The sequence below is a fragment of the Bubalus kerabau genome, chromosome 4 (assembly GCF_029407905.1).
Source record: "Bubalus kerabau isolate K-KA32 ecotype Philippines breed swamp buffalo chromosome 4, PCC_UOA_SB_1v2, whole genome shotgun sequence".
NCBI classification, from domain to species: Eukaryota; Metazoa; Chordata; class Mammalia; order Artiodactyla; family Bovidae; genus Bubalus; species Bubalus kerabau.
The window spans coordinates 36,415,328-36,437,850 of record NC_073627.1 but is presented as its reverse complement, the minus strand read 5'-3'; the positions used below and the strand labels follow the sequence as shown (position 1 = coordinate 36,437,850).

General features: G+C 48.4%; 2 protein-coding genes and 7 non-coding genes across 13 annotated transcripts; 1 reads left to right on the top strand and 8 right to left on the bottom strand.

The window, feature by feature from the left end:
* Positions 1–67: 67 nt before the first annotated feature.
* On the bottom strand, positions 68–2,013 carry BORCS6 (BLOC-1 related complex subunit 6). The gene has a single exon (XM_055576602.1). It carries the CDS (start codon positions 1,842–1,844, stop codon positions 783–785), a length of 1,062 nt encoding a protein of 353 aa, XP_055432577.1. The 5' UTR covers positions 1,845–2,013; the 3' UTR covers positions 68–782.
* Positions 2,014–5,030: 3,017 nt separating this feature from the next.
* On the bottom strand, positions 5,031–9,390 carry AURKB (aurora kinase B). 5 transcript variants are annotated; one of them, XM_055576597.1, is made up of 9 exons: positions 9,236–9,387; positions 8,915–8,986; positions 7,578–7,680; positions 7,413–7,467; positions 7,010–7,201; positions 6,576–6,714; positions 6,318–6,466; positions 5,494–5,668; positions 5,031–5,335 (listed from the first exon to the last, which is right to left on the bottom strand). In XM_055576597.1, the coding sequence occupies exons 2-9, from the start codon at positions 8,960–8,962 to the stop codon at positions 5,162–5,164; spliced, it is 1,035 nt and encodes a 344-aa protein (XP_055432572.1). In that variant the 5' UTR covers positions 8,963–8,986; positions 9,236–9,387; the 3' UTR covers positions 5,031–5,161. The 5 variants fall into 5 exon arrangements, with proteins under 5 accessions (XP_055432572.1, XP_055432573.1, XP_055432574.1 ...); XM_055576598.1 differs by having other exon boundaries at positions 9,248–9,324; XM_055576599.1 differs by lacking the exon at positions 8,915–8,986 and having other exon boundaries at positions 9,236–9,358.
* Positions 9,391–16,126: 6,736 nt separating this feature from the next.
* Positions 16,127–16,198, bottom strand: TRNAW-CCA (transfer RNA tryptophan (anticodon CCA)). Its single transcript has one exon. It is a non-coding gene; the product is annotated as a tRNA-Trp (tRNA).
* A 615-nt stretch (positions 16,199–16,813) lies between these two features.
* Positions 16,814–16,885, top strand: TRNAG-UCC (transfer RNA glycine (anticodon UCC)). Its single transcript has one exon. It is a non-coding gene; the product is annotated as a tRNA-Gly (tRNA).
* Positions 16,886–17,283: 398 nt separating this feature from the next.
* TRNAD-GUC (transfer RNA aspartic acid (anticodon GUC)) lies at positions 17,284–17,355 on the bottom strand. Its single transcript has one exon. It is a non-coding gene; the product is annotated as a tRNA-Asp (tRNA).
* Positions 17,356–17,950: 595 nt separating this feature from the next.
* Positions 17,951–18,022, bottom strand: TRNAP-CGG (transfer RNA proline (anticodon CGG)). Its single transcript has one exon. It is a non-coding gene; the product is annotated as a tRNA-Pro (tRNA).
* Positions 18,023–21,499: 3,477 nt separating this feature from the next.
* Positions 21,500–21,573, bottom strand: TRNAT-AGU (transfer RNA threonine (anticodon AGU)). The gene has a single exon. It is a non-coding gene; the product is annotated as a tRNA-Thr (tRNA).
* A 284-nt stretch (positions 21,574–21,857) lies between these two features.
* Positions 21,858–21,939, bottom strand: TRNAS-AGA (transfer RNA serine (anticodon AGA)). The gene has a single exon. It is a non-coding gene; the product is annotated as a tRNA-Ser (tRNA).
* Positions 21,940–22,434: 495 nt separating this feature from the next.
* Positions 22,435–22,508, bottom strand: TRNAI-AAU (transfer RNA isoleucine (anticodon AAU)). The gene has a single exon. It is a non-coding gene; the product is annotated as a tRNA-Ile (tRNA).
* Between the last annotated feature and the right edge of the window lie 15 nt (positions 22,509–22,523).

The following is a 22,523-nucleotide window of genomic DNA, read 5'->3' as shown; positions in this document are numbered from 1 at the left end:
AGACTGACCCTCATTCCCATTACTTTGGTTCATCAATCCCTGTAACCCCACACAGACACAGCCTCAGCCTTAGCAGCAGCAGCACTTTAATTCCACAAAAACTCAGAAAGCCAAAACTGATTAGAACATTCCACAACAGGTGGGCTTCAAAACCAGCAACAATTCTATCTGAACCCTGAGAGCAGAGAGACCCCTCCCAATGCACCTCCTCTACCACGCAATACATTCCTTCTAGCTCCGCCCAGGTTATGACTGGGGAAATGGGATGGTAGAGGGCCAGAGGGCAAAAGCAGGAGGTTATCCATCTTTAAGTATGCGTCCTTGTCTGCGTGGTGTGTGGTCTTTGACCACACAAGCTCCCACAGCCCCTGGCACCTGAGATGTGACTACTGGAGGTCAGAGTGGCCACAGTGGGGGCTGGGGTCTCCTCTGTTCTCCTTTCTTGATAACATATGACAGTCACATCTCCCAAGCCCAGACCAAAAGCCCCGGGTTTCCAGAGATGGTGCTCTAAAGAGAGTTGGGAGAACAAGGTAGCTGCAGATGGCCAACTGAACAGAAGCAGAGCATCATACCCTCCCACCAGGAGAGCCTTTAGAACTTCCCGATATACACCTGCATAAGGCCCAGCGAATGGTCGCCGGCATGCTAAACGTATCTGGAAGAACCTCCCATATATAGGCCTCCCTCCTCTCAGCAGGCGGGTCCCACCAGGGCTCCTTGAAGAGTCCTTAAGGATCCTGCTGGTCCCTGGCGTTGCCAGGCCTCTCCTGCCTTCCCAGTCACTTGCACAGGGCCTCCAACACCTCCAAGGTGCGTCGGATATCCCGGACTTGGCGCGCCAGTCCCTGAACCGGTTGCAGAGCCCGCTCCAGTTCTTCACAGCGCGCCAGCAGGGTGTACATGCCCTTGATGCTCATGTCCACAGCTTCACCTAGAGAGTCCACTGCATCGCGGTAGGTTTGGATGCAGCCCACGCTCAGAGCTGTCAACTCCTGCACCGCACCTCCCAGCCCGCGAAGCAGACGGTCCACCCTGCCGCCCAGCTCCCGACTCAGCCGCTCCAGGTCCCGCAGCACGTCGGGGTCGATGGGAGGGATGGCCGGAGTGGGTGTGGGAGCTGAACAGGGCCGCGTAGGGGCAGGGAGCGGAGGTTGAGGGGCGCCGCTCAGACGGATCTTGAGTTGCAGGTTGTTGGCGACAAAGTGGGTGAGGTCGCCATGGCGGCTCACCGTCCCTTCGAGCTCCAGGGGGCTGGAGATAGTGGCGCGCCGCCCGCCGCCTGCGCCAGATTCTGCACCCCCTGAAGACGCGGGGCCGCCGCACGCCCCGCTCAACCCGTCCAAGCTGCGGCTGTCCTGAAGGCGGCTGGAGAACGAACGGCCACCCCTGCCGGCTTCCGCAGCCTCGTCGTCGTCTTCCTTCTGCTCAACATCCATCCCGCTGCCTACAGGGCTCCCTCGACGGCAGACCCTCTCGGATTCAGCCTTGGCCTCCGGCGGCTCAGGGTCCTTGAACCGGGAGGACCCGTGCAGGTCGAATTCGGGATCCGGCGCCCCCAGGAGGCTTCCTGCTCCAGAAAGCGTCCCTCCACGGCCCGGCTTGTCCTCCGGAGCTTCCCATTCCGGAGGGTGGACAAAGCTGCAGCTCGAAGTCTTCAGGGACGCCTTGGGGTGGCAGCTCGCGCCCCCAACGTTCTCTGCCTCTTCCTCCTCGGATAGTCGGAGGTCTGAGGGCCTCTCAGAGGGCGTTTGGCCCGGGCCGTCGCCGAAGATCGCAGCTTGCTGTTCCCCCAGAGCTAGCAGGTCCGTCTCGGGCCCAGGCCGCCCCCGGGGCGACTCCATACTGCAGTTGGGGGCAGGAACCGAGGAATTGGTTCGCCCCGGCTCGGGAGGCCTTGGCGGCGCCTTTAAGGGGCGTTTTAGAGGCGCGCCGATTGGCCTCGGGCTGACAATGGTCAGGATGTGAAGAGCACTCTGATTGGTCCCAACAACCAGGAAGTCCCAGAAGACCAGCTGTCATTGAGTTACCGAACACACGTGAGAGCCAGCAGGGCGGAGAGAAGGAGGTAACAGCTGCGCTCGTTGCCCCGCCCTTTCGAAAAGTTGAAAAGGCAGATCTTAAAGATGAAGATCCTGAAACGCCTGAGTCCTCCAGGGGCGGAGCTAGGCTCTTTCCGCCCACATTTGTTGCTTAGTAACCGCTTCTAGTGGGGAACCAGGATTGGGTTTCTTAAAAGAGGTTCTTGGGATGAAAGTAGTATATCCTGCTTGGACCGTCGGGATTGAATCGCACCTTAGTTGATCAGGATGGAACCAGAATTCTCATTTGCTCCTCTGTTCTCTTGTCTCCTGCCCCCTTCACCAGGTTTTGAGTGTCTCCTCTTGGAGGATGGTGTGTGATTTTGCCTTTAGGTAGAACATTAAATTAGTTAATGGCCCTTAAGGTCAGAGCCCTGGTACCATTCTGATCTCTTCTCTTCCTTCTCTTCTCACTGGTCCTGCCAGAGGCACTGGTCTTCTCACTGTTCCTGTGACAAGACAGACATGCTGCCGCCTCAAGGATTTACATTTGCTCTTGCAAATGTAAAAGCAAATGGGTGGCAGCTCGCGCCCCCAACGTTCTCTGCCTCTTCCTCCTCGGATAGTCGGAGGCCTGAGGGCCGCCCAGGGGGCGTTTGGCTGGGGCCGTCGCCGTCTCAAGGACGCCCGTCGTCCTCTCGGCCCACCCCTTTTTTTGAGGCCGAGTCCACAAAATATATTAAAGGTCCGTATAGTCAAAGCTATGATTTTTCCAGTAGTAATGCACAGATATGAGTTGGACCATAAAGAAGGCTGAGTGCCAAAGAACTGATGCTTTTGAATTGTGTTGCTGGGGAAGACTCTTTGAGAGTCCCTTGGGCTGCAAGGAGATCAAACCAATCAATCCTAAAGGAAATCAGACCTGAATATTCATTGGAAGGACTGAAGCTGAAGCTCCAATACTTTGGCCACCTGAAGTAAGACTCTGATGCTGGGGGAAGACTGAAGGCAAAAAGAAGGTAGCAGAGGATGAGATAGATAGCATCAGGGATTCAATGGACATGAATCTGAGCAAACTCGGAGATAGTGGAGGACAAAGGAGCCTGGTGTGCTGCAGTCCATGGGGTTGCAAAGAGTCAGACATGACTTAGTGACTGAACAACTACAAAGAAAAATGTTCACCTTTTTTCTCCATCAAGTCCTTTTTCAAATATTATCTTTTCAGTGAGGCCTCCCATTACAATCTGTTTACAACTGCAACCACTTTTTGCAAGCTTCCTGTGTTGAGGATTTTTTTTTTTCTTCTCATTTATTCACCCCTCAGCCTCTAGAACAGCACCTGGGCTGCAGAGAGCACTCAGTAACTATTGTCAAATGAATAAATCCTAACCAAAATTATGATATAACTACACCAGAAGGATGTAGGGACAGAAAATGCCCTTGTTTCTGGTGGCAGTGGAGTGAAAGAATGAAATCCTTACATTCGCATCAGGAAAATGATAGATAAAGCCTAAAACTGAAAATGTAAAGTAGTGACAGAAGCATGTGATTTGGAGATACAAAGTAAATACCAAAAAAAAAGCAAAACTGTAAAAGGATTTGGAACAGATCCAAAAGGATTTGTCTCTGGGGAGAGAGAAATGGGAAGACTGTTGGTTTTTTGTTTTTTTAAGCCCTATACTGTCCTTCAATTATTTTAATTTGTGGGCATATGTAGTGGGTTGCATGGTAGCCCCCTAAAAGATATGTCAGTGTCTTAACTTCTGGAAGCAATGAATGCAGTGTTTTTTGGGAAAAGGGTCTTTGCAGATATAATTAAAGATTGAGAGATAACATTACCCTGGATTATCTAGGTGAGCCATAAATCAAATTGCTAGTGTTCTTTTAAGACAGAGGAGAGAAAAGCGAAGACAGGAAGGTGTGTGAAGACAGAAGCAGAGCTTGGAGTGATGTAGCCACAAGCCATGAAGTGCCTGGAGTCACATGAAGATGGAAAAGGCAAGGGAGGATTTTTCCCTAGAGGCATATATGGGAGGGTGGTGCTACTGACACCTTGATCATGGACTTCTGGCCTCCAGAACTGTCAGAGAATCCATTTCTGCTGTTTAAAACCACCCAGATTTGTGGTAATTTGTTACAGTAGCCCTAGGAATTGAATATAGCATGAGTATCTGAGATGAAATAAAAATAAGAAACGTTATTGATGTTCTACACAACATGGCTTAAAAGTACAAATAATAAACACATGCAGAAAAAGCATTAGGTGAAACTCAACACCTATTCATGCTTCAAAAAACACCAAACCCTTAATGAACTAGGAAGAGCCCAGGCCTTCCTTAACCTAATAAAAGACATGTATCAAAAACCTACAGCAAGAGATTTCCCTGACAGTCCAGTGGTTAGGACTCCAAGCTTCCACTGCAAGGGGAATGGGTTCGTCCCCTAGTCAGGGAAACTCAAGATTGTGCATGCTGCTCTGGGTGGCCAAAACAAAAGAACAAAACCTACAGGAAGCACCATATTGCAAGCATCATACATAGCAGTGAAACCTTAGGTCAGGAACTAGACATCATCAGCTTCTATTTATTCCTGTGCTAAATCCTCACCAGAGCAGAAAAACAAAAAAGACAACTTTAATTGCTCCTAGGTCAGCAAGACTGATCCAGGAAAGGGAAAGATTAGAGGTCAACTAAGAGGGAGTAATAGGAGAAGGTGGGTGGAGACGGTTGGTGATGGCTGGTGTGCAGGCATAGCAGAGTACAGCCAGGTCCCCAGCATCCCCAGGCCTGGGAGCCAGAGCAGGGGAAAGAAAAGATGTGGAAGTGTGATGGTTGGGAGCTAACCAGATGGGGTTAGAGCTGAGAGGTTGCTCTCAGTGCTAAAGGGTGCTCCCAGGGGTGGTGATGCAGTGCCCACCCCACTGCCCAGCACGGGCAACTCCCTCGCCTCCTCACCACAGATGACGACTTCCTTCACAGCAGTCTCCACCTGTAAACATCTACACTCATCAGTAAAAAAAGCTTCAGCCTTTATTAAATAAAGACGAGGTAAAAGACAGATGCAGAAACAGACTAGGGACCCCCTCCTCCTAACTACACATATACAGACACAGACACAACTGAGAAAAGGACAGGGACATTTCAGGGGACAGACTGAGGGGCAGAGGGAGGCAGCACCCTGCGAGAGTGGGTTCGGACCCAAGGGTGGGCCGAGACCTGGGCCAGCGGCAGGCGTTCTGAGGGGTTATGCTTGAGCAGCTTGGAGATGAGGTCCTGGGCTCCCAAGGGCACAGAAGGAGGGAACTTGAGGTCCACCTGCAAGAAGGAGAGAAGGGCTTCATCCTGGCTGCTTTTGCCTCCACTTCCCACTCTATTAGCAGGGTTTAACATCAACAGCAACAGTGTGCCCACTCCCCGCCCCAGCCCCTGAGCTGACACAAACTCCAGCCAGACCCCAGGGGCCAGCCTCCCACCTTGACGATGCGCCGGTACGTCTCATTGTGGGAAGCACTCTCGAAGGGCGGGTTTCCCACCAGCAGCTCGTAGCAGAGCACACCGATGCACCACAGGTCCACCTTCTCATTGTGCGTGCGCCCCTCAATCATCTCTGGGGGCAGGTAGTCCAGAGTGCCGCACATTGTCTTCCTCCTGGGGCGGGGACAGGGATCTCAGATCCAGACTTTCCCTCCTTCCCTGCAGCCTGACAGGGAGCCCAGACCCACCCCAGGACGTGCCAGGGGTCTTCCAACCAGGCCCTGATGGGGTCTTTGGGGTAGGAGGGGGACTAACACTCTGACTGCACTTCCACACTGAGGGCCGCACCTTAAAGTAAATCAGATATGAGGGCAACGTTCACCTTAGGATTAAAGGAAAAATTTCAGATGTTCATCAACCACATGTTGCTTAATCACGTTACATTTCTACTGTGCAATACTATGAAGCCACTAAAAATGATGTGGGAATATTCTCAGTGATATGGCAAGAAGGTCCCAATGTTTCAAGTGAGAAATCTGGGTAACAAAACTGAGTCTCCTATTTTTGTTTTTGGCCACACTGCATGGTTTGCAGGATCTTAGTTCTCTCGACCAGGGATTGAACCTGGGCCCCCTGCAGTGAAAGCTGGAGTCCTAACCACTGGACCAGCAGGGAACTCCCAGAGTCTCCTATTTTTGTAAAGATATTGCTGTGTCTATATATTTACATGAGAACAACCCAAAATGTCTCTGGGTAACAAGATCTGGAGTGGTTTTATTTTGAATGGCTTCATACCCAGGGCTGGCCTTCTGGCCCACCATACCTCAGGGAGGGGGCGTGCACCGACCAGCCGAAGTCAGCAATCTTCAGCTCTCCCCGGAGCCCCAAGAGCAGATTCTCTGGCTTGATGTCTCTGTGAATCACCTTCTTCGCATGGCAGTATGTCAGAGCATCTGCCAGCTCCTCCATGATCTGGGGGGCCAAAAACAGACAGTCAGACAAGGACTGACCTCGGGCTGCAAATGGCATCCCCCCAGCCTCCAGGCCCCTGCCAGTACCCCAGGTGCCCACCCGCCCCGACCGTGGCTGTTCGCTGCTCATCAAAAGTTCGGCTCTTCTGCAGCTCCTTGTAGAGCTCCCCCCGGGGGGCATACTCCAGAATCAAGTAGATCCTTCGCCGATCATAGAAATAGTTGTAGAGACGCAAGATGTTGGGATGTCTGGGAGAGGAGACAGAGGAGGCATCAGGCTGCATTCTGGCCTAAGGAAATGGGAAAGATGACAGGTCGCATTGGGGCAAAGTGGGTCAGGTCTGGGCCAGGTAGGGGAAGCCAGGTGGCAGTCCTAAGTGGGGACTGGAGGTGATTTTCTGGATTCAAGGCTCTGGCTGGGATTGAGAGCTCATTGGGGCTGCGTGGCCACAGCTGCAGAGAAGACAGTCCAGATGTGGTGGGGTTGGAGGAGGAGTGGGGTTGGGGCGGCAGGGGTCTCTGGCTCAGGGGACATTAAGCGTACTGCAGATGCGCTTGGATTTCGATCTCTCTACGCAGCTGGTGCTCCACACCCTCCTTCTCGATCTGAGACTTGAAGAGGACTTTGAGCGCCACGATGAAATGGCTTTTCTTCTCCCGAGCCAAGTACACATTTCCAAACTTGCCTTTGCCCAGAGGACGCCCAATCTCAAAGTCATCGATTGTGAAGGAACGCCTGTTTGGGAAGCAGTGGTGGAGCAGCTGAGTGGTGGTTAGTCGGTCCTCTGAGGTGTTTGCCTTCTCTCTGCACCTCCGCCCCTCCTGCCTGTAGTCCTGCTTCTCTTCCAGGGGAGCTGAGGATGGATCAGGCTTTCTCGCCTGCATCCCTCCTCCTCCTTCCTTTATTCCACCCCCTCTCTTGCTACACCAAAGCTTGCGGAGCTTACTTTGGGATGTTGGGGGTCCCACTGCTGTTCTCCACCACCTTCTGGCCAGGGGCAGCTAAGGAAAGAACAGGGAAGTTGAGGCCATCCTTTGACATTTTCATCCCCACCAACCCTCTGCAGACCCTAGTTCCCTCAGGTCAGTCCCCTCCCTTTGTGCTAGTTTACCTGTGGGTTGGGCATTGGAGCGACTCATGAGGACAAGTGCCGATGGGGTGACAGGCTCCTTCCGGAGAACTCTCTGGGGCAGGGTGTTCAGGCCAGGCTGAGCCTGAGAAGGACCAGAGGGGAGCTCTGAGGGTGCCTTTATCCCAGTGACCGGGTTGGAATGCGCTACAGGCAGCATTTCAGGCCTTCCTATAAAGCCACCCACCTACCCCATCCCATCCCCAGTTCAAAGAGGAACAATGAGACCACAATTTTGCTACTCAGTCTTGTCCATAACACCACTCATTTACCCAGCCCCCTACCCCAGGGGGCAGTAGAGGCTGGGGTAATGAACACCCACAATTCAAGGAGCTTCAGAACAGAGGTATTCTTATAGTCCCCTAAGCTTGGTCTGTTAAGGCTCAGATAAGATCCTTGGGGCCTTGAGTGTTCAGCAAATCTCAGTATTTACCCCTTTGCAACAACAGGCTTTAGGGACACTGAAGGCTATTCTAATGGTCCTGGAGCACTTGTCACTTTCAACTTCTGAGTAACACACACCACTTTCTTTTGGGAGTGACTGGTGTAGACATGACAGCGTTATCTCATTCAGCCTCCCCATTCAGAGCTTCACCAGGGAGGAAGCTGGTGGACAAGGGGATAGAGTGACCCTCCAGGATACTCAAGCCCCACTAACACAGAACAAAGCTCATGTAGGGCCCCTTCTTTCTTCCTTAACCAAGAGAGAAAGAGTCTCAGTGCTCCTACAGACTTGTTCACAAACAGTGAATTTAGGATTTACAAATAAGCAAGTTGAACAAAATGGAGTCCAGAAATAAATCCACATATATGTGGGAATTTAATATATACAATAATGCTAGCATTTCAAATCAGAGGATAGATTCTTCAATTAAAGGTGTTAGGACAACTGGAAAATAAAGCTTTTTAGATGCATATGTCACACCAGTCATTAAAATCCAAATTCTTAAGTAAGACTTCTCTTGGACCTTTTAAACTTATGAACTCATCTAAATAGCCTATATCTATTTCCTGCCTAGCCTATTTTTTCAGGACAACAGTTGAGATTCATGGCCTAATAGGCCAGACCCTGCCTGCTCAGTCCCAGACGCCATTTGTATGTGACAAGTAGGCTCAGCTCTTCAGAGGTCCTCACAGGCTGGTCAAATTCAAACTGGTAGCATCGGATAGGATGTGGCTACAAATGACCTGACTGGGGCCCATGCGCTGGTGCAAAGCCAGGAGAAAAGTGCTAAGAGGATCGTCATCTGCAGGATCTCGAATCTGCAAGCAGGAAGTCGCCATGCTGGTGGGGAGAGGGGAAGTGAGAAAGCCCTTACCGTCTGCCGGCCATAGGGCCAGGGGTAGGCGTTCTCCTTCTGGGCCATCCGTAGAGGGAAAGGGGGAGGGAACTGGGCAGAGAAGAGAAACAGAGCCGTGAGAAGCAAAAAAAAAGAGAGAGAGAGTAAGGGGTCGGATCGATCTAGCCGGAAGTGTTTGCCCGGGCGGGGCGGGGGGGGGGGGGGGGCGGTGCTGGTGAAAGGGCGCAAGTCCAAAAGCTAGCTTCATCAGAGCGCATTCACGCACTCGCCTCTCCGACCCCACCCTGCTACCGGCCTCACTCCCTTCCAGGACCCTTTCTCCACCCTAGAGCAACCAACCTGCCGGATCACCTGGCCTCTCCCGGAGCAAGAATCCCGAAAGAAACCCGTGGTGCCTTGGCCGCTGGCAACAACTGAATCTGTCCGGCCGCACCCCCTCACCCCCGCCGAGGTCCTTTCAAATCTCCCGCCCGGGTCCCATTGGCTGAACATGCCGCCCATGCCCAATTCTCATTGGCTAAGTATCCCATGACGTAGATCCAGGGGCCCAATGGAAAAGGCGGAATGAGAGCCACGGGCAACCAGGGTTTTAGCTTAGGATAAGTTTTCCTCAAGCCTCAAATAGTCTTACTGGTGTTTTGTTTTTAAAATTTAAGTCATCAATATAAACTGGAATTTATTCTTGTGTATATGTATGAACTGGAAGAACTGTACAAAAAAGATCTTCACGACCCAGATAATCACGATAGTCTGATCACTCATCTAGAGCCAGACATCCTGGAATGTGAAGTCAAGTGGGCCTTAGAAAGCATCACTACGAACAAAGCTAGTGGAGGTGATGGAATTCCAGTTGAGCTATTTCAAATCCTGAAAGATGATGCTGTGAAAGTGCTGCACTCAATATGCCAGCAAATTTGGAAAACTCAGCAGAACTTCCACAGGACTGGAAAAGGTCAGTTTTTATTCCAATCCCAAAGAGAGGCAATCCCAAAGAGAGGCAATGCCAAAGAATGCTCAAACTACCGCACAATTGCACTCATCTCACACGCTAGTAAAGTAATGCTCAAAATTCTCCAAGCCAGGCTTCAGCAATACGTGAACCGTGAACTTCTAGATGTTCAAGCTGGTTTGGAACCAGAGATCAAATTGCCAACATCCACTGGATCATGGAAAAAGCAAGAGAGTTCCAGAAAAACATCTATTTCTGCTTTATTGACTATGCCAAAGCCTTTGACTGTGTGGATCACAATAAACTGGAAAATTCTGAAAGAGATGGGAAAACCAGACCACCTGACCTGCCTCTTGAGAAATCTATATGCAGGTCAGGAAGCAAGTTAGAACTGGACATGGAACAACAGACTGGTCCCAAATAGGAAAAGGAGTACGTTAAGGCTGTATATTGTCACCCTGCTTATTTAACTTATATGCAGAGTACATCATGAGAAATGCTGGGCTGGAAGAAGCACAAGCTGAATCAAGATTCCTAGGAGAAATATCAATAACCTCAGATATGCAGATGACACCACCCTTATGCCAGAAAGTGAAGAGGAACTAAAAAACCTCTTGAAGGTGAAAGAGGAGAGTGAAAAAGTTAGCTTAAAACTCAACATTCAGAAAATGAAGATCATGGCATCTGGTCCCATCATTTCATGGGAAATAGATGGGGAAACAGTGGAAACAGTGGCAGACTTTATTTTTGGGGGGCTCCAAAACCACTGCAGATGGTGACTGCAGCCATGAAATTAAAAGACGCTTACTCCTTGGAAGGAAAGTTATGACCAACCTAGATAGTATATTGAAAAGCAGACATTACTTTGCCAACAAAGGTCCATGTAGTCAAGGCTATGGTTTTTCCTGTGGTCATGTATGGATGTGAGAGTTGGACTGTGAAGAAAGCTGAGCGCCGAAGAATTGATGCTTTTGAACTGTGGTGTTGGAGAATACTCTTGAGAGTCCCTTGGACTGCAAGGAGATCCAACCAGTCCATTCTGAAGGAGATCAGCCCTGGGATTTCTTTGGAAGGAATGATGCTAAAGCTGAAACTCCAGTACTTTGGCCACCTCATGTGAAGAGTTGACTCATTGGAAAAGTCTCTGATGCTGGGAGGGATTGGGGGCAGGAGGAGAAGGGGACGACAGAGGATGAGATGGCTGGATGGCATCACTGACTCAATGGATGTGTGTCCGAGTGAACTCCGGGAGTTGGTGATGGACAGGGAGGCCTGGCGTGCTGCGATTCATGGGGTCGAAAAGAGTCGGACACAACTGAGTGACTGAACTGAACTGAAAGCAGGAGACGCTAGTTCTACTCCCTGTCGGGGGGATCCCCTGGAGCAGAACATGGCAACCCACTCCAGTATTCTTTCCTGGGAAATCCCATGAACAGAGGAGCCTGGCAGGCTGTAGTCCATGGGGTCGCAAAGAGTAAGACACGACTGAGTGAAAAGAGAAAAAAACAAAAGCAACTAAGTTTTCTTCCATGAGCCAATCTGTCTCCTTCCCTAATGCACTAAGTTACGAGTTTTGGTATTTGCTGTTAGAAGCATACTAACCGATACGCATCTACAGATCTAGAGAGTTAGTAGTTATTTGGGTTGAATGATGCGATACTGACAATCTGACCTACAGAAAACACCAATTTCATATGATTCAACCCAATGTAAATTAAATAAATCCAAATGGGTTTCTAGATCAGTTCACAATGCTTTTGGCTACAAGTAATAGGAAAGTCAGTTAACAATGGCACATACAACAGACATCTATTTTCCCTTCCACAACAATAAACCAGAAAAAAAGCCTGTAGGTAGCTGGCTCAGGAACTGAACAATGTTAGAGGTCTGCATTGACCTCTTCTGTGATTCTCTTAACATTCCCCTTCTGACTTCAAGATGAATGCCAATTGTCTCTGTTTCTTTTAACAGACAAAGCAGAAGCCTTTCTAAAAGTCCTCAGTATAGGAATTCCTTGGTGGTCCAGTGGTTAGGACTCGATGCTCTCATTGCGGAGGGCCAGGGTTCCTGGTGGCCCCCTGGTGGGGGAACTAAGATCTCCAGAAGCCACACATTGGGGCCAAAAAAAAAAAGTTCTCAGTAGATTTCTCCTGGGCTAAAACTGTGTCAGGCTTCCCTATCACATGACACTACTGCAAAGGCGGCTGATAAAGTAACTTTGTCTTCCAGCCCCTACAGTTAAAGCAGCTAGGGGCCACAGTGGTAGAAACTGCAGGGTGCCAGAGTTGCTTACAATTTTATTGTTGGGAGCCCATGATTTTTTTAAAGTTGTAAATCTGTGCATGATGTCTCTCTAGAGATTTGATGAATATGGCCACCAGTGAAAAAGCATTTTGCTTCTAGAAACGTGATGCTGTTTTCACTCAGGGTCAGCCCAACACCACTTCCCAGAATCAGAGATCCCATTTTAATTTCAGTGCCTTAGAGTTTTTCAGTGCCACATATGTGGCATAGAGTGACTAGCTAATGAAGAGCTTTAGAAAGATCCTATCACTTGCAGTATACTTTATCCCTCATAATCTAGTGAAATGAGACTTTTCTAGAGCTTGTCAGGGACCTTGTGCATGGGTGGGATATGCCTGATGGATCCCCATACAGTTTCTCTGTCCATTGGAGTCTTTAAATTCCCACTTGCACATTACATCAGAAGGCATTTGGCCCTTCAGAAATAGTTGATGGGCCAGTATAAAATCGAGATTTGCATTATTCATAAAACACAAAGCAAAACAAAACCTATCTGTTCTGGCAGCTAGGCAACCATCAGCTCCCTGTTCAAGTTAGTGAACAGAATCTCCATTATTCACCCCAGTGCTTCTCAAATGATCAGTAGGGAAGAACCAGTTTTCATTATTTTCAATCTATCACAAATTGATGCTTTTACAATTTCCATTAAAAATAAATTCCTTGAAAAATAAAGTATAAAAATTACAAGACGACATATTTTTTGGTTATAAATAGTATGTATAATGGCAATCCACTTCAGTATTCTTGCCTGCAGAATCCCCCGTGGACAGAAGAGCTCTGCGGGCTACAGTCCATGGGGTCACAAGGAGTTGGTTACGACTGAGCGACTAAGCACAGCATAGCACACTATTTATAAAAGTACTCTGACAAGTGCTGTAACAGTTTTTGAAATACTTAACTCTCAAATTCTCTACTCATCCTGAACCTGAAAATAACATTTCATGAAGTGGCACCAATCTGTGGACCACAGTGAGTACCACCAATCTGCCTCCAGTCCAGTTCAGTTCAGTTCAGTCGCTCAGTCGAGTCCGACTGTTTGCAACCCCGTGAATCGCAGCATGGCCAGCTCTCCCTGTCCATCACCAACTGCCGGAGTTCACCCAAACTCATGTCCATCGAGTCGGTGATGCCATCCAGTCATCTCATCCTCTGTCGTCCCCTTCTCCTCCTGCCCCCAATCCCTCCCAGCATCAGAGTCTTTTCCAATGAGTCAACTCTTCGCATGAGGTGGCCAAAGTACTGGAGTTTCAGCTTTAGCATCATTCCTTCCAAAGAAATCCCAGGGCTGATCTCCTTCAGAATGGACTGGTTGGATCTCCTTGCAGTCCAAGGGACTCTCAAGAGTATTCTCCAACACCACAGTTCAAAAGCATCAATTCTTCGGCGCTCAGCTTTCTTCAGTCCAACTCTCACATCCATACACGACTACTAGAAAAACCATAGCCTTGACTATGTGAACCTTTGTTGGCAAAGTAATGTCTGCTTTTCAATATGCTATCTAGGTTGGTCATAACTTTCCTTCCAAGGAGTAAGCGTCTTTTAATTTCATGGCTGCAGTCACCATCTGTAGTGATTTTGGAGCCCCCCAAAAATAAAGTCTGACAGTGTTTCCACTGTTTCCCCATCTATTTCCCATGAAGTGATGGGACCAGATGCATGATCTTCGTTTTCTGAATGTTGAGCTTTAAGCCAACTTTTTCAGTCTCCTCTTTCACATTCATCAAGAGGCTTTTTAGTTCCTCTTCACTTTCTGCCATAGGGTGATGTCATCTGCATATCTGAGGTTATTGATATTTCTCCTGGCAATCTCAATTCCAGCTTGTGCTTCTTCCAGCCCAGCGTTTCTCATGATGTACTCTGCATATAAGTTAAGTAAGCAGGGTGACAATATATAGCCTTGACGTACTCCTTTTCCTATTTGGGACCAGTCTGTTGTTCCATGTCCAGTTCTAACTTGCTTCCTGACCTGCATATAGATTTCTCAAGAGGCAGGTCAGGTGATCTGGTATTCCCATCTTTTTCAGAATTTTCCAGTTTATTGTGATCCACACAGTCAAAGGCTTTGGCATAGTCAATAAAGCAGAAATAGATGTTTTTCTGGAACTCTCTTGTTTTTTCAATGATCCAGCAGATGTTGGCAATTTGATCTCTGGTTCCTCTGCCTTTTCTAAAACCAGCTTGAACAACTGGAAGTTCACGGTTCACGTATTGCTGAAGCCTGGCTTGGAGAATTTTGAGCATTACTTTACTAGCGTGTGAGATGAGTGCAATTGTGTGGTAGTTTGAACATTCTTTGGCATTGCATTTCTTAGGCATTGGAATGAAAACTGACCTTTACCAGTCCTGTGGCCAATGCTGAGTTTTCCAAATTTGCTGGTATATTGAGTGCAGCACTTTCACAGCATCATCTTTCAGGATGTGAAATAGCTCAACTGGAATACCATCACCTCCACTAGCTTTGTTCGTAGTGATGCTTTCTAAGGCCCACTTGACTTCACATTCCAGGATGTCTGGCTCTAGGTGAGTGATCACACCATCGTGATTACCTGGGTCAAGATCTTTTTTGTACAGTTCTTCTGTGTATTCTTGCTACGTCTTCTTAATATCTTCTGCTTCTGTTGCTGCTGCTGCTGCTAAGTCGCTTCAGTCGTGTCCGACTCTGTGCGACCCCAGAGACGGCAGCCCACCAGGCTCCCCCGTCTCTGGGATTCTCCAGGCAAGAACACTGAGTGGGTTGCCATTAGGGCCCTACTATTTCTGTCCTTTATCGAGCCCATCTTTGCATGAAATGTTCCCTTGGTATCTATGATTTTCTTGAAGAGATCTCTAGTCTTTCCCATTCTGTTGCTTTCCTCTATTTCTTTGCATTGATCGATGAGCAAGGCTTTCTTATCTCTCCTTGCTATTCTTTGGAACTCTGCATTCAGACGCTTATATCTTTCCTTTTCTCCTTTTCTTTTCGCTTCTCTTCTTTTCACAGCTCTTTGTAAGGCCTCCTCAGACAGCCATTTTGCTTTTTTGCATTTCTTTTTCTTGGGGATGGTCTTGATTTCTACAAGTTAAATACAAAATATTTTATTTAATACCCCTATGTTTTACTTCATGGAGAGAACATCAGAGATGATTAAAACCATTTAAAAAAGTGAACCAAATACAAGAACACAATAATTAAAACATACTTGGTCCTTTAAAAAGAGAGAAAATGAAAGAAAAAAGAAAAATCGCTTTTAGTTGAAAAATTAACAGCCTTTTGGACAGCAGTACAGTTAGCTGTTCAGTTAAGGAACTCTTTGAACCCTGGAATTGGTGTTTCAGGAATTCATGTTGTAGACCAAATTCAGCAGAGGCAAAAAGAAAAAAAAGAATGTACATGATAACATTTTAGATAATGAGAAAAAACAAAACTGCAGTTAACAAGATAGCCAGAATGTCTAACTTCAGAATTGTTTAATGACTTACAGCATTGTCCTTGAATTCAGATGTTCTTTAAAATGATAATTACAAAGACAATAGAATTCTATTCTGATCACAATGACAAGTGAAAATAATGGAGTACAAAATTATGAACACCACTGGCAAGTGGAACTTAAACCGCCAAAAATTAAATCACTCCTTTAAGAGGACTATGAACAATCATTATTACTTTAAAATTATTCACTATTGCTACTTTTTTTTCGATAAAAAAACATTTATTGCTCCAAAATATATTTTCTGAAGAAGAATTTCTGTGTTAAGATATCTAAAATATCTATGAGATTAAAGGTATTACTATTTTAATTGGTTGATTTGAAGGAAACAGTAAGATGAAAATAAAAGTTTCAAAATTTTATTTTAGGAGAAAACTCAGATGCTTTAGGGAAAAAAAATTACAGAAACACTCAGGTTTCCATATTTTTCCATATAATAACACGATGCTTTTTTTTTCCCCCGAAAAAGAAATCTCACTTGAAAAGCTTATCCCACCGAAAATAACACTGTGACCCCGACGTGATTTGAACACGCAACCTTCTGATCTGGAGTCAGACGCGCTACCGTTGCGCCACGAGGCCTTTCCGAGGCCGCGCCTTGACGGTTCTCCTGAACAGATGCATCGTCATCATTAATGGGCGGGGTTTTATTCTTAGGCCTCACCCCGGATTGTCGTCGTGGTTCTTCGAGCGGCCAGTGGGCTGGACCCGCGTTCACTGCGGGATTAAAACCATCCTACTGATATATCGTGGTTAGGGGCACTTGGTTTAAGGCTCAATTCTTTAGCTTTGGTGCACGTTGTCTTCGGTTACTCAACAGAGAAACAATTTCACGTGTTTGAGATTTATTTCTGGAGTTTCCGGGGCTAATAAAGTGTCGGTGCACAACTGGCGCCCTAGACAAATTTTAGATTTAATCTCTGCTCTTCCTTTTCTTGGCCTCTCTTTACTTTGGTTTCTATCTGCTTATAATCACACAGTCTCTAGCGTGGTGACTGCCCCGCATTGGCGGTGCCCAGAGCCACGCGCCGCTCACACGTGGGTACTTCGTACACCACACCCGTTATTTCTATGTTTTCGTCGCTCTCGTCCTTCCCTCAGCCTAGGTCCTAATTCAGTTCCAGTTTTGGATCACTGAAACCAGGACCCTGTAGATCTAACTATTAAGGAATTCCGGGAATTCTCTTATAATGTGCAGCGTTGGTGGTATAGTGGTGAGCATAGCTGCCTTCCAAGCAGTTGACCCGGGTTCGATTCCCGGCCAACGCAAAGTTGTTTTCCTCTTCTTTTTTTTTTTACGATTCCTCATGAATTACACTGGTGCAATTATCTTCTGCCTCCCTTCTTGTGTTTTTAAAATTATCGTCAACTGAACGGGTCTAATAAGCTTACTGAACGGTGAGGATAATGGCTCATAAAAGTATTGAATGGAGAGAACAATTAATTTAGCTGCACATTTAAAATGCAAGTTACTTGAAATAAAACATAAACTTGAAATTTAGAATGTGAGTTTGTGAGTCAGGACAAACCATTCCTCTTCTGCTTTTCTTTTTCTTCCAGTCTTCTTTTTATCTCTATCTCATGACTAGGGACAGGTACTTCAGAAATAAACATAGATTTTAACAGCTGTAAAAAACGAGGAAGGACAAAACAGGAAATATACACTCCTCCCCGTCGGGGAATCGAACCCCGGTCTCCCGCGTGACAGGCGGGGATACTCACCACTATACTAACGAGGAGTGAGCTACAGTGGCCTTACTCCAAATCCTTGATCTATATCTTACCGACCTCAGCGTACCAAGGGCGAAGTTCCTGGGTGGGGATGCTGTCCTTCCGTCCACTAAGATATGCTGACCCAATTCTATGCACGTTCTAGACGATAACTGAGTGAGAGTCCCCAGAAGGGCGAAAACGTGCAGGTGTTACTGAGACACAGACCTCCAAGGCTGCAGACACCTGAATTCTGACAGTCCTTGGTCTCTCCCAGACATAACTGAATAGGTCCCAACCCGTTTCACTACCTGTCATCCACTACTACAAGTTGACGGACATCAATTAAACCGCAACCAGGCTCTGGCGGTCGAGAGGTGGCACCAAGCAGTATGTGAGGAAGCAGAAAGCGAGTGCTTGCCCAAGTTCGTAGGTGCCTTCCCTCTTCTCGGGACACTGAGGAGCCCCTTCCTGACACCCGGGTGTCTACTCAGAACAAAAGAGCTGCCTGCACACTTTGAAGCGCTCAGTTCACTCGGATCCCTTTCCAACCCAGCCTCAGTGCCCTTCCAAGTGAGAATCACACTGGGGCGTTCTGTCTGGCTTCTGCAAAACCTGAAGGCCGGGCTCGTCCGGGATTTGAACCCGGGACCTCTCGCACCCGAAGCGAGAATCATACCCCTAGACCAACGAGCCGACGTACAAAACTAACCGCGGACGACTTTAGAGGTCGTCCCAGGCTTTCTGCGGTCCTAGGGCTGTGAATCACGGTGGCCTGATTTTGGTGTGCACCCAGGGACCACCAGCCCCGACGCAGAACACACTGGAGCAGGGGTCTGGGATTCTCTCTCTGCTCTTGACCGCGAGCTTCGACTCCTCCCAGGAAATAACGTCGGGGAAGTAGGAGGGAGTGGTCTCGGCCTCTCCCACAAGCAGCCTTCCAGGACTGCCTCGAGCACCAGTGTAACCTGCTTCCTAGGATCACCGTTCAGGTGCCACTCCGTAATCCGGGGTCTCCACTCTTCTTGCTTCTCCCGGTCGTCCTTGGACTCAGCCCTCTGCGCAGAGTTTTGAAGATTAGCGGTAGAATTGCCTGTTTGGGGACAATTAATGAGTCCTGAAATCTCTCTGGGAACACCAGTCCCTCTTTCGGTCCCTGCCTCTGGAGCGACCGACACTGCGAGAGCCCACAGTCTCCCCAGACCGCAGGGTAGTGTCCAGGCGAGGGAATAATTCCTGGGGCCAAGAAGACCCACGAAGGGGGCGTCATTGAGATGAACGGCTGGCGAGGTCGGGTTGGGGGGATCGGCTTTCCAAACTGCGAGCTTCTAAGGTTTTAATACACTTCGCCTGTTCTCACTTGGGGGCCGCCAAGAGTCCATCCAGGCAGGACCTGGTGGGGTCAGTTGCTCGCCAGCTTAGTTCCTGCTCCTGAGTGTCTTCCCAGAAGGGTTCTGATCTGCCCCTGAACTCGACCCCCTCGTAGCATCTCTGGACTGAACCATCTTGCTTTACAGCCCAGTCTTATGGTTTGTGGAGCCAGCCCCTTCTTAAAGCCCTACTCACAGATACTTCGTTGGAAGGCGGGGAGGTCGGGGAGGGGGGGCGGGGGAGGGGAGGGACTTCAGTGAAGGGTTCAGCTCTTTGCTTTTTCTTTCTCAGGCGTCCCTGGCCGGACAGTGGGGTAGGGCAGCAGAGAACACCCCATCCTTTCCTGTCAGCCTCCCAGGCCTTCCAGATGGGTGAGGAGTGCTGCAAGGCATCACGTTCCCTCTAGCCTTTTCCATTTCCTGTCTCCCCAGTCCTGGGCACCAGCCTTCCCCAAGTCTCTAGTCACCTCTTTCTTATCTACTGTCAGGCACTTAATCGGCACAGAGGCCAAAACCTAAAGCCCTTATATAACACGATGAAGGCCTCCTTTTCTAGAAAAATCCATACAGTGTCTATGGACCTCACTTTTAGAATCCAAGAACTAAGGTGTAAACAACTGATGTCATTTCAACTTTGGTGCAAATATTTTACATTTTAACAGGAGTCAAAACTTTACAAGGAAACACTGAATTCTAAGGTATAACTTTGGGCCCTCACCTCATGGGTGGTTTGAAAGAGAAAGGGTGAAAAAAAAAAAAAAAAAGAAAGAGAAAGGGTGGGAAAGGGTGAAAAGATATTCTTGGTAAATTTGAGAAGACAACATCCTGACCTTCTCCCTTTTCCTCGGACTCCACTTCGGATCAGTTACTGAGTCCTAGTGTGTTTTTTATACTAAACATGTCTCGAATTCATCCCCTCCTCTCCATCTCTCCTATAGCTGCATTGGCGCAAGTCTTTGACACTTCTATAACCGAACCCTGTCCTCCTTGAAGTCCCTTGCCTCCCCCACCCCCCACCCCCATTCTATCTGATCCCTTGTGTTATTCTTCTATGTAGCATTTACCTAGCATATCACATCATTTAATTTTAAAAACATTATTGTTGTGTTTATTTTTCTCTGCTGTATTCCCAGGACATTGAACAAAGGTGTTAGAGAACAAAGGTGTTTAATAGAACTCAGGCAAATTTCCACATGGTCTTTTTAAGAGTCTAAGACTCAACTCCAGAAAGCCTCCCCTGATCAAAAGCCTCCCCTGATCAATCTCCACAATCAGGCTCGATGAGGTGCCACTTCTTTTTTCCACCTTATCCCAGTGTCCAGTCACTGCCCTTGGGGCACTGTGCTGTGACTTCATCCTCCTTCCTATGAGGAAAGAGGTTTGCCTTATTCATCTGGTCATGCACAGTGTGCAGTTCAGTGCTTGGCACAAATCTAGTCCCGGTGGTGCTGCTCCACTTACTTGACCTGTCATCTCGATATAGAAAGTACTTCAAGCCAAATTTGTGCTCAGACATCTGGCAGTGGTTCCCAGGCCAAGGATGGTGTCCAGACCTTTCTGCCTAACTTCCAAGAAGGTTCGGACCCTGTCAACTGTGCACGGATCCTACTTCTTGCCTCCTTCTCCGCAGCATTTCCTTCTACTCTTACAAGCTTGGCTTCAGTGCTCCGGAAATGTGGGCTGCTCTTCCACCCCTGGCTCCCTGGAGACCCCACCAGATATGTTCTCTTCTACTTCATTCTGTCCACAGGATCCCAGCCCTTTCACGTCCTCTTGCGGGAACCAGAGGGCGCCATACTAGCCGTTGCTGCTGCTGCTGCTAAGTCGCTTCAGTCGTGTCCGACTCTGTGCGGACCACATAGACTGCAGCCCACCAGGCTCCGCCATCCCTGGGATTCTCCAGGCAGGAACACTGGAGTGGGTTGCCATTTCCTTCTCCAATGCATGAAAATGAAAAGTGAAAGTGAAGTCGTTCAGTCGTGTCCGACTCTTCTCGACCCCATGGACTGCAGCCTACCAGGCTCCCGTCCATGGGATTTTCCAGGTAAGAGTACTGGAGTGGGTTGCCATTGCCTTCTCCGTATAATATATATATAAATACATATAATTCTGAGGCCTCAAAGCCAAAAGAACTTTAATGAAGAACCAAGCAAAACAAACCGACTCAAGTTCTAGGGATGTCCCGGGGTAAAGAAAGATGTCAAGGCTGTGGGAAGGCTGCTAGGGCTGGTTCACCAGCACCAGCGCCGTGTGGCGTCCTCTGGGCAAAGGAAGGTGCAGGCCTGCACTGGGTTCCTTCCCTGGTCACTGCGGAAGGTTTTGGAGCAGTCTAACGGTGTTGGAGAGTCCCTTGCACTACAAGGAGATCCAACCAGTCCATTCTAAAGGAGATCAGTCCTGGGTGTTCATTGGAAGGACTGATGCTAAAGCTGAAGCTCCAATACTTTGACTATCTCATGCGAAGAGTTATCTCATTGGGAAAGACTCTGATGCTGGGAGGGATTGGGGGCAGGAGGAGAAGGGGACGACAGAGGATGAGATGGCTAGATGGCATCACCGACTCGATGGACATGAGTTTGGGTGAACTCCGGGAGTTGGTGATGGACAGAGAGGCCTGGCGTTCTGCAATTCATGGGGTCGCAAAGAGTCGGATACGACTGAGCGACTAAACCGAACGGAGCGGGGAGCTTCTCTCAAACGGTGATAAGGGCGTTCAGAGCGCAGTAATGGCAACCTTGGGTCTTCGGATCTAAAAGCAGTTAATTCATTAGGATAAGAAAACAAACTCATTCTCGCTTTTTAAAGGCACCGCTGGGATTCGAACCCAGGATCTCCTGTTTACTAGACAGGCGCTTTAACCAACTAAGCCACGGCGCCAAAGACACACAAAAGTTCTCTGAGGGCGTATACACAAATTTACCACCGGGATCCTGGTCACAATTTATTTCTCTAAACTTAATTTTGATAAATCATTGTTTGACATCAAACATCCATTCAAGAGCTGCCCCGGATATTGAAAGAAGCAAATTAAAGACCTCAACCTTAGCGAAAAGCAGGTGGTTGGAGGGTGTCTGTGGCGCCGACTGGATCAATCAATCCCCGTAGAGGTCTAGGACAGAAGGCAGGTAATTGTAGAGCGCGTCCGGGAAGAAAAACGAATGCGTAGTCGGCAGGATTCGAACCTGCGCGGGGAGACCCCAATGGATTTCTAGTCCATCGCCTTAACCACTCGGCCACGACTACATATGCGTTGGACGGTTACTCACTCTCACCCTTTCTTAGTCCCCAAGTTCCGCACATACTTTATCCCTTTTATAATTCCGTGCTTCCCGGGCTAGGAGACTGCTCAGCAAGAGCACCAAAAAACAGAATTGTGATTGACTTCACACTGGTGGCCCCGCCCCATCTTTCCGGGATGCTCCCCCATTCTCTCGCCCGCCTCCAACAGCACGCTCTCAGGGAAGAGCAGACGCGGAAGCTACCCTAAGCCCGGCGGAACGCCCTTCCAAGCCCTGGACTGAGCGGGCAATTTGGGTTTTGAAAAGCAGTGGGTTCGTTGTCGTTCGTGATTGGGAAGGTAACTAGCTCTAGGTACAAACTCCCGGGTATATTGGAAGGAGTAAATTTAGTCCACCGAATCAGTGGACCTCAAACTCCGGGCGATTGTGAATAGGGAAGCCTGGCGTGTTGCAGTTCATAGGGTCGCAGTCGGACATAAGTAAGCAAAAGTAGCCTTTCTGGCCCGTACGGGGATCGAACCCGCGACCTTGGCGTTATTAGCACCACGCTCTAACCAACTGAGCTAACCGGCCAGCTGCTTAAGAGTT